The sequence below is a fragment of the Carlito syrichta genome, unplaced genomic scaffold (assembly GCF_000164805.1).
Source record: "Carlito syrichta isolate Samal-C Ts95f unplaced genomic scaffold, Tarsius_syrichta-2.0.1 Scaffold312140, whole genome shotgun sequence".
NCBI lineage: Eukaryota > Metazoa > Chordata > Mammalia > Primates > Tarsiidae > Carlito > Carlito syrichta.
In genome coordinates this window covers 219,997-231,297 of record NW_007256236.1, presented here as the reverse complement: position 1 = coordinate 231,297, position 11,301 = coordinate 219,997, and the positions used below count along the sequence as shown (strand labels likewise).

General features: G+C 41.5%; 1 protein-coding gene across 3 annotated transcripts in view; it reads right to left on the bottom strand.

Annotated features, from left to right (window-relative positions):
• RNF157 (ring finger protein 157) overlaps positions 1–11,301 on the bottom strand; it is a 102,839-nt gene that overhangs the window by 25,514 nt on the left and 66,024 nt on the right. For all 3 annotated transcript variants that reach the window (XM_021718371.1, XM_008069607.2, XM_021718372.1), the window contains exon 3: positions 2,196–2,284. In XM_021718371.1, the coding sequence (XP_021574046.1) occupies positions 2,196–2,284 (89 nt within the window). The remainder of the gene's footprint in view (positions 1–2,195; positions 2,285–11,301) is intronic.

Sequence of the window (11,301 nt, the reverse complement as noted above, 5' to 3'; positions counted from 1 at the left end):
CAGCCACTGCACTCTAGTCTGGGTGACAGAGTGAGACTCCAACTCAAAAAAAAAAAAATGTTGGTTTGTGGCCAGGTGCAGTGACTCATGCCTAAATCCCAGCACTTTGGGAGGTAGAGACGAAAGGTCTGCCTGAACTTAGGGGTTCGAGACCAGCCTGAGCAACATGGTGAGACATCATCTCTACAATAAATCAAAAAATCAGCCGGGCGTGGTGACACATGACTGTGGAAAAACTAATTGGAAGGCTAAGGCAGAAGGATCACCTGCTCAGAAGATGGAGGCTGCAGTGGTTGTGAGAGTGCCACTACACTCCAACCTGGATGACAGAGTGAGACTCCGACACACAAAAAAAATGTTGGTTTGTTTTGCCACTGTCTTTCATATTATAGGCATTTCTTACTAAGATCTTTGGTTGCCTGTTTATGTTTAAGAAATTTAAAACCACTGATTAGAACTCTGAGTCCATAACAGGACTTTGAAACCCTGGACTTCACTGTGGGTTGGCTTGGGCCTATAGAAGAACCTCCGATACCTACAGATGAATCTGCGCTTCAGAGACCCATTCAAGCAAGCATCCGTGGACTTGGGAAGCATATTGGTCTTATGTTTCCAAGTCTGGTTCTTCTAGCATATCACAGCCACTTTATTCTAGAGAGATGGCCGCTGCTATGGTTAGGCTGCCATGGCAGGGAACAGGGCCTCACAACATGTCACTGAGGCCCTCAGACTGTCAATAATCTATTAAATGGGTGAAAGTGCCATAGTGACAAGAGAAACCAATGGAAGGAGTAGTTGTCAGCTGGCAGGCTCCTGAGGCCTCCATAGGCTCAGTCTGCTCAGCTGCTGGAGGAACTCCCCTGGGGAGGGGAGGAGACTGTTTTGCAGCAGCCAAGGGCCCCCTTGGCTCTCTCTTCTCCAAAATTGACCCGAGAGGTAAAGAGAAGTATAACTGGGGAACTAGCAGAAACTTCAGGGGCAAATAAAATATTAAAAATTGAGAGACAGATACAGAAAATAGATTAGTGATTACTTAGGGGTGGGGGAGGAGTTGAGGGGGAAATGGAGAGTGATCACTAATGGGTGGTGTAGGGTTTCTTTCTGGGGTGATGAAAAAGTTCTAAAATTAGATAGTGGTACTGAGTCACAACTCTGTGAGTACACTGAAAGCCACTGAATTGTATACTTTAAATGGGTGAACTGTATGACATGTAAATTATATCTCAATAAAGCTGTTATATTAAAACAATTATCAGCTGGGCTTGGTGGCTCAGCCTGTAATCGCAGCATTTTGGGAGGCTGAGGTGAGTGGATTGCCTGAGCCTGCGGGTTCGAGATCCGCCTGGGCAACTTGGCGAGACCTCATCTCTACAATAAGTCAAAAATTAGCCGGGCGTGGTAGTGCGCGCCTGTAGTTCCAGCTACTTGGAAGGCTGAGGTGGAAGGATCATCTGACCCCAGCAGATTGAGGCTGTAGTGGCTGGGAGCGGCCACCGCACTCCAGTCTGGGTGACAGAGTGAGACTCCAACTAAAAAATAAATAAATAAAAATAAATAAAATAAATAAAACAATTATCAGACAGAAACTTCCTAATGCTAATAAGGCTGACCTATACAAACATGAATTGGTTTCTGAGCCATCTTCCTTGTCTATTCAGAAAAATCTGGTACCTATGATTTGTCCTAACCAGGTTTGTCTCCCCAGGGAACTAAGGAGTCTCAGCAGACTCTGTCTGGGGGAGCATCATCAGATTAAAAATTACACTATCTCAAGGATGGCCCAAAGAAGGAAAATGATAATACTGATGATGAGGATTAAACAACCGACCCAGGGCACTATGAGTTTCTTAGAGGGACTTTCCATGTTTATACTGGCTTGTTATGGTATCTGCAACATTCACCTATCCCCTCAATAATTCTTCTTCTGTTTTAAAAAAGAATCCATGAAACAGGGATAATGACCACTTCCAGGTACATGAAACCTCTTCACAAACACAGACCATCTCATGGAGCCTGAACAACATGGGTGCAGAGGACCTGATTTCCACAGAGAGCAGCACCGTGCAGCTCACATTCAGGCCTGGGGCAGCAGGTTCCGCGCCTGGCAGAAACTGCTGTGCAAGTCCCTTGGGGAGTGTGCTGTCCTCCCACAAAGTAAGGTGCCTAGGAAGTGTGCCAAGCCTTCAGGAACTTACTTGACGAGCCTCAGTGTGTCCTTTCGGATGTTGACCAGGCTCCTCAGAGTCTTCACGGGTTCTTGGGGAGGTGGGGCGGCGTAAGGAAACTGTGTCAGAAACAAAGTAGAAGGCGATGTATTTATAAAGACATTTAACTGTCCTCCATGGTAAGGAGCTTTATGGTAGACAAAGAATAGCTCTGTGAGGTGAGATGGGAAGGCACCACTCTCCTAAGTGAGGAAGTAGAGACTCCAGCATACTGAATCAACTTGCTCCAGGTCACAGCTAGTGGGAAAATTGAGATTCGATTTGGCATCAAAAGAGTTAGATTTATCTGCTTTTTCCATTATATGAAGCTTATTTGGGTTAGTATTCAAAACTTGGAGAAGTAATCAAAAACTGCTGAAGTTCCAAATACCAAAGGACACACTCTGGCAGAGTTAATCACAAAAGGCTTTTTCCATCTGACCTCAGACTACAGGGAGCCAGACCTGCCAGCCCTTTCCTTCAGTGAAGCCATATGGTATCCTAGGAATTGAGGGTCTGCAAATAAAAGAGAACCCCATCATGTGTACAGAGCTGATGCTGGCAAACACTGAAGAACAAATTTCCCCCACAGCTGATCATACGAAGCAGAGCTCTTTAACACGCGAGTCAAGAACTATTTTGAGATCATCAAAGGTTTATGGTTATCTTCATCATCTAGCACACACGTTCTCTCCTTCCCCATTTAGAACTTTGATTTGGAGGACTGAGTTGATAATAATGAATAGATTTTTAAAAGGGAGGTGGGACAGTAAAAACTTTCACCGGAAATTGCTTTTCAAAGATCAAGAATGACTTAAAATGTTCTCAGTATTCTTATTATAATGTTATTCGCGCAATGAATTTTTTTTTTGTTTTTTGAGTTGGAGTCTCACTTCATTGCCCAGGCTGGAGTGCAGGGGCACGGCTCAAGGCCACTCCAGCCTCAACCTGCTGGATTCTGGCAATCCTTCCGCTTCAGCCTTCCAAGTAGCCAGAACTACAGGTGTGTGCTACCATGCCCAGCTAATTTTTTATTTATTGTAGACATGAGGTCTCGCCAAGTTGCCCGGGCTGTTCTCAAACCCACAGGCTAAGGCAAATCCATTCGCCTCTGCCTCCCAAAGTGCTCGGATTACAGGCTGAGCCACAGAGTCTGACCCAATAAAATTTTTTTGCATATAATTCCCAGAAAACCTACTGGTCTTTGTAGCTTTGCAAAACTGTGGTTCTCTTAGCTCAGAAAGAATCTACCTCCATCGTGCTGCCATCAGAAAACAGGACACTGTGTTATAGTCTAACTGTTCCTTCACAGATTTTTACTGAATATGGCTATTTTACTTGGAAAATGATTTAACTATGGCACATCTGACTTTATGTATTCAGTATGATTGCTTATCATTCACATGTATGAATGTGACCCTTAAGAAAATACATCCACAGCCTGTAATCCCAGTGCTTTGGGAGGTGAAGGCAAGTGGAGCACACGGGTTTGAGAGCAGCCCGGACAACTTGACGAGACCTTGTCTCTACAATAAATAAATAATTAGTCAGGCGTGGTAGTGCATGCCTGTAGTTCCAGCTACTTGAAAGGCTGAGGTGGAAGGATCGCTGGAGCCCAGCAGGCCAACGCTGGGGTGGCCATGAGCATGCCACTGCACTCCAGCCCGGGCGACGGAGTGAGACTTCAACACACACACACACACACACACACACACACACACAAAAGAAAATATATTCAATCTAAGTTATTTGCACTCAGGTTACCTACTTTGTAGGCATTGTATAGTAACAGTTTAGTTTTTCATTAATTAAAACCGTATCTTTTTAAAAAATGATAGTTGCTTTTTCTAATTACAAAGCAATACACATTTAAGCAGAAAACTTAAAAAACACAAAAAAGTACAAAAATATCCCTAATTTTATTACTCAGCCATATCAAAATTACCATTGCAGAATATATCTTTCCAGACAGATAGGCATCCATATCTCTCTCTCTAGCTAGCTATATACTGTTTTAAACTGTATTTGTCATTTTATAATCCCTTATTCACTTAGATGTGGAAAACATTTTAAAAATCTATAATTTTGACACACATGGAGATAATAGCATGCTTTATGTAATAAATTCTTTATTATTCAATATTTTAAGTTGAGTTTACTCTTTTTTTTTTTTTTTTGCTGATATAAATGTTGTGGTGAATATCCTTGTCCCTATATTTCTGCATGCTTGTTTGATTATTTCCTTAAGACAAATTCCTAGAAGTGGAATTAATGGATCAAAGAGTAAGCATATTTTTAAGACTTTTAAAATTATTTTGCCAAATTGTTTTTCACAAAGCTGACTCCAACTTTGCCCTCCTGCAAGCAATGCATCAGGAGGCCCTGATATAGGAAAACTGAAATTCTAATTCAGATCCTATCTGTGGCCTGTTTCTCCTCCCCCTCTTTCCTGGGCTGTTATACTAAAGGAATTTAAAACAATTTTAAAATAAGCTTAAGCAAAAAGTAATTAGGCAGGAAAATCCGACACAAATGCTAGTCTATTCTAAAGCCAAAATAAATGACTTTGGGATTAAAATTTTTTTCTGGAGTAGCGAAGTTAATCATTTTCACTTGTACAGGTACATGGGAGTTATCCATAACTCCTACCTGCGTTAAAAAAAAAAAAAAAAAAAAAGAGTTCTTTACCCTTTCTCCTCCATAACTCCCCAAAAAGAGAAAAACAAAAGAAAAAAATATCCTCTATTTTGAATATTACATTTGATAACTATGGCAATGCAGCAAAAGTTATTCAGCTCTCAAGGAAAGGTATCCATGAGATCAACTGTTAATAAATCCATTCCTACACTTTAGGCTCTACACACACACACACACACACACACACACACACACACACACACACACACACACAGGAGAGAGATCTGTTAAGGAGAACTTAATCTTGTTTATGGGTTTCTATATACCAATGTTTCTGTCTTAGTGGCCTTTCATTTATACAATCAGAATCTACATGCAATACTCAGTTCTAGGTATAAGAAAACGTTTAAAACAAAACAAGATTAGGTCTTGCTCTTTCAGGAAGCTGCATTATAAGACAAATGATATAATTACACAAATAACTAATATTAGAAACAGGGAAATGTCAGCTGGGCATGGTAGCTCATGCCTGTAATCCCAGTACTTTGGGAGGCAGAGGGGAGAGGATTGCCTGAGCCTAGGGGCTCAAGACTACAATAAATAAGAATTTAGCCAGGCATGGTGGTGTGTGTCTGTAGTTCCAACTACTTGGAAGGCTGAGGTGGAAGGATCGCCTGAGCTCAGCAGGTCAAGGCTGGAGTAGCTGTTAGCGTGTCACTGCACTCCAGCCTCTGTGACAGTGAGACTCTTACTCAAAAAAAAAGAAAGAAAGAAAGAAAGAAAAATGCTACAAAAAAAGAAAAATAAAGGAAGTGATCACTTCTGGATGAGGTAATCTGAAAGGCTGCATGAAAGAGGTGGTATTTGATCTGGGATCTTGAAGGATAAATGAAATGCATGAATTCAGAGAAGATATAGGAATAGTAGAATCAAAAACAAATTGAAGAAAATACTTTCTGCTCTTAGAGTTGTCTCCCTTCCTCTCTAAACCAGTTTAGCCCACCATTACTCTCTAAACTACTAAATAATCTTCTTTTTAAAAATTATCATGTATTGAGTGCTTACTATGTACCAGGCATATGCAAAACCCTTTACATGCATTATCCTATTTAATCTTGGAAAAACCCTGTGAAATAGATATAGTTGTTCCCATTTTTGCAGCTAAGGTTCAAGAAATTTTCCAGAGTCCCCAAAGTTTTAGGGAACAGAACTGAACTTTGAATACATTCTATCTCTATGCTTCCCTAAAATGTTCCTGGGTGTGGCTTCTTAATCCAGAGATAAGTCTTCCAAGGAGTAAAGTGCTAGTTTTTGAAAGTTCTGTAAACACAAAATCTATTTTCTCATTCTTTTTTTAAAATCAAACACTGGTAAGTTTTTTTGCTTGTTTACACTGTCTTCTTAATACCTGCACCATTACTGAGTTATAGTTAAGACAAAAGAAGTAACTTATTTCAATTTAAAACCAGAGACTTTATTCATATGCTGACAGATAAGTATGAAATGAAAGTAAATGAAAGTCTTCTTGAGACTCAGGAAGATGAAGCTCAGGCTGGATTCAGGTCTGAGCACTTTCCTGAAGTCGTCACTGCACCAGACCACTGTCCTCAGCATTAGTGATTGTGTTTTCTCAGTTCACATCCAAGAGTTTCTGCTTTTTTCCATAGGGTCTCGAAAGTATGATTTTCTCAGCCCTAGGTCTACTAGGTTAGGGAGTGAATGGTGACTTGGAAGACCAGATAAAGTCTTCTCTTTGATGCATGAACTCTGGCACACCTCTAAAGGGGAAGAAGTTGCCTTTGCTCACACACAACATGCCCTGGTCCACAGACAGATGGAGACTGAGGAGCCTTCTGACTTCTTGCCTCAAGCTCAATATGGGCTATGGAATGCCCTCCTGTTTCTCAGGTGTCACTCTGGAGTCCATGAATTCTTTTTTTTTTTTTTGAGTTGGAGTATCACTTCATCACCCAGGCTGGAGTGGCATGCTCATGGCCACCCCAGCGTCCATCTGCCGGGCTCCGGCAATCCTTCTTCCTCAGCCTTCCAAGTAGCCGGAACTACAGACATGTGCTACCACACTCGGCTAATTTAAAAAAAATTTTATTGTAGAGAAGAGGACTCATTATATTGCCCAAGCTGATCTTGAACCCACAGGCTCAAGCAATCCTCTCGAGAGCCTTGGGCTCCCAAAGTGCTGGGATTACAGGCTTGAGCCACCATGCCTGGCCCATAAATTAATAGCCTTATGAAGGATAGCTAAATGTAGGTTCTAAAATTCTATTTCCCTTCTCATAACGAAAACAAGCTTCAGATCAAGACAAATAAATAAAAAATATAATTTGGTTTGCTCAAGGATTTATGAACCGAACCTTATGGGCGAGCACCTTTATGACAAAGAAGTAAGGCTCAGGTTCTCCAATCTATTCATGTAATCAGAATAATCTGCCAGAAGAAACCCCCCCCCCTTTTTTGAGTTGGAATCTCAACCTGTTGCCCAGGCTGGAGTGCAGTAGCACACTCACGGCCATGGCAGACTTGATCTGCTAGGCTCAGGTGATCCTTCCACCTCAGCCTTCCAAGTAGCCGGAACTACAGGCATGTACTACCACGCCCGGCTTATTTTTTGATTTATTGTAGAGACGAAGTTTCACCAAGTTGCCCAGGCTGGTCTCGAACCCCTAAGCTTAGGTAATCCTCTTGCCTCAGCCTTCCGAAGTGCTGGGAATTCAGGTTTGAGCCACTGCACCTGGCAAGAAAGCCCTTTTAATGGGGTAAAATTTGGGTAACTTTCAATTACTGCTTGCTGTACCATGAAGAAAGAGAATGTAGGGAAATGTTTAACTGAGCATCTATTATGTTCCAAGTATTATGCTAGGTTCTTTAGCTATATTCTTTTTTTCTCCAATTTACTTTATCTTTTAAATTATAAAATACCCATAACATGAAATTTACCATCTTAACCATTTTCAACCATTAAGTCACATTCACATTCATATTGTCATGCAACCAACACCACCATTCATCTCCAGTTTAGATATACTCTTATTTCATATTCTCAGTACCAGTGATGTATCTGCTGCTCTCACCAGACTGTAAGCTCACGGAGGACAGTCTGACATACAGGACAAACTAACATCTATGGTGGCTAACTGAAAAAAACGAAGGATGTCAGTTAAAGAAACTGAGATTCAGCAGATAAAGACACAGACTCAAAAGATTCATGTAATCATCCAAGGACCCAGAGCTAACAAGTAGCAGAACCACAATGTGAACCCAGGCTTGTCCAATTCCAAAAGCTGACAGGCTGTTCTAATCCTAGGAATATTCTGGGAACCTTAGTAGAGTGGAGGGAGTCCGGAAGTTATATGATCATTGAAAATAATACTGAATTCTGTTCAGGTTCTAGAAGCTAGACAAAGCTCTCCAGATCACATCCTCATACTTAGGCAATAGTACATACAAAAGCACACCTCCTTGCAAATTTTAACAGGAGTATCTAAGGTCTTCTTGGAGAAAAACACTTGGAGCACTGCATGACAAAATCTTTCTTTTTTTTTTGAGTCAGAGTCTCACTCTGTGGCCCAGGCTGGAGTGCAGTGGCATGCTCACAGCCACCGCAGCCTTGACCTGCTGGGCTCAGGTGATCCTTCCACCTCAGCCTTCCAAGTAGCTGGAACCACAGGCATGTGCTACCAAGCCGGCTGGTTTTTTGATTTATTGTAGAGACAAGATCTCATCATGTTGTTGAAGCTGGTCTCTAACCCCTGGGCTCAGGCAATCCTCTCGCCTCTGCCTGACAATATCCTTTAGTCTGTAAGTTCTAACGGCACCTCCAGAAGCTACAAAAGTACACTGCAGGTGGAGCACACTGAAAACACTGCCAGAAGGTGCAGCAGCCATTACTAACAGACATTTCTTAATTTCTCCTCTAAATTATTTTCAAAGAACAAAGACATTTGCTCATTCATTCAGTACTCTCACTATCTCCTGAACACTGAAGTAGGCCTGGAATACATTGACGCACCAAGTCAACCTTTCTTTGCTCCACCTGTAAAGAGGCCCTTAACCATAACAGAGCTTGTATCCAGGTGCACTGCATACTTGGATACAAAACCCTTCCAGAATTGGCCTGCTTGTGTCTGTACTGAAATAATTCCAAATCTGAGACTAATTTAAACTCCAAACACCTCAAGTGGCAGGACAGAAGTTGAGTACTGGCCCAGCCAGAAGACCTCTTTCAGTGGGTCCCAGGGTTTGCCAATCAAGGTTCTGGGTGTTTGCTGAGCAACTTCCTTTTGGGCCTTTTACTCTGGTGCCTTTTATATGTGCCTCACATCAGCAAAGTGCCACCTGGTGACCAAAGATGAAATTGCCAAATTAGACACACATTGAAATGGAAGGGTACACGTAAGCTCATATAAACACACACATCTCTGTGTGTGTGTGTGTGTGTGTGTGTGTGTGTGTGTGTGTGTGTCTATACATGTATACGTCAACTGTATATCCTGGAATTTTTTTTAACCAATCTGACTTCAGAAACCTTATTAAACTATTCCTATGGCTGCACTCATTTTTGTTGTAGAAAATATGGTCAAAGTAAAAGTGAGATAATAGGGTATTTTACTTTATATGTAAATCATTAGGTAATTCCTAGTAGTCTATAAAAAACAATACTCCATCAAAATAATCAACTTCAATAAAAATATTTTTGAATGTATATAATCTGTTCTCATTTGTTATTAGATTCAGGCCTGATCACACACATATAGCATAAATAAGTAAAAACTATGATGTTGTATCCCTGACAATTCTCAAATAAAGTATTGAGGTTGGTTGTGGTGGCTCACCCCTGTAATCCTAGTGCTTTGGGAGGTCTAGGAAGGAGGATCCCTTAAGGCCAGGAGTTTGAGACCAGCCTGGTCAATATAGTATAGTGACCCCGTCTCTACAAAAAATTCAAAAGTAGCTGGGAGTGGTTGTATGCATCTGTAGTCCTATATTCAGGAGGCTGAGGCAGGAAGATAGCTTGAGTACAGGAGTCTGATGCTGCAGTGAGCTATGATTGCACCACTGAACTCCAGGCTGGGTGACAGAGTGAGACTCTGCCTCTAAAAAATAAAATAAAAATAAGAAAGTACTGACTTGTATTCTTCAGTTGCTTAGTGTGTATGTATTTCATTTTTCTGACTACTTCATATTAATCATAATGTTCTGTCTTTTCTTCAGTTGATATAAATCATTCAAATAATAACTTCTTAGTCTACCTACCCAATACTTCCCTTGGTAGATAGGTCAGCATTAATAAGGACAATCAACAGTTTGGGCAACTATAGAAATAATAAAAAGTCTCAAGATAAGACATTAACATACTATGCTAAGTTTGTTTATCATTCACAGAGAGGCACTAACAGAGTTTGCATGTGACCCTCTGTAGACTACTTAAACCCGTTAATCTTTAACTCAGTGATTCCCAAGTTTCATAGTGGCCAAGAATCAAATGGGAGTGCTTTTAAAACCTGCAGATTCCGGGTTCCTGCTGCTAGAATTCAATTCAACTTGTTTGGAGTGGGGACTAGGAATCTGTATTTTAATAAACAACCCAACTAATTCTGATGTAGGTTGTTCAGAGACCACAATGAAATTTTTTTTTCTTTATTTTAAAGATGTGGGCCAAGTGCAGTGGCTCACATCTATAATCCCATCACTTTGGGAGGCCAAGGTGAGAGGACTGCCTAAGCCCACAGGTTTGAGACCAGCCTGGGCAACTTGGCAAGACCTCAACTCTACAATAAATCAAAAAATTAGCCAGGCGTGGTGGTGCGTGCCTGTAGTCCCAGCTACTTGGACGGCTGAGGTGGAAGGATTGCCTGAGCCCAGCAAGTCGAGGCTGCAGTGGCTGTGAGCATGCCACTGCACTCTAGCCTGGGCAACAGAGTGAGACTCCAACTCAAAAATAAATAAATAAGTTAAAAAGTGGGGTTCAGTCCAGGGTTAGGTATACAAGTGTTCATTATGCAGGAACCCTTACTGATGAGGTGTGCCCCTCCCTCCCCTGGCAGTTTCCCTCAACTGCCAATCCCACACTGCCTTCCCTGGCAGTTTCCCACTACTGCCAATCCCTTTCTTATAGTATTATGATAATTGTTCAAGGTCTGCTTATGAGTGAGAACATATGGCACTCTGTTCTTTGTTTCTGTGATTGATCACGGAGTATGACAGACTCTAAATCCATCCAAGTTGCTGCGAAGTCCATATGTTTATCCTTCTTTATGGCTGCATAATATTCCATTGTGTATGTGTATCACATTTTTAAAATCCAGTCCAGCTTTGATGGGCAGCATGGTTGGTTCTATATTTTTGCTTTCATGAAAAGAACTGTAAGCCGGGCTCGGTGGCTCAGCCTGTAATCCTGTGCCTTTGGGAGACTGAGGTGAGTGGATTGCCTGAGCCCGCCTGC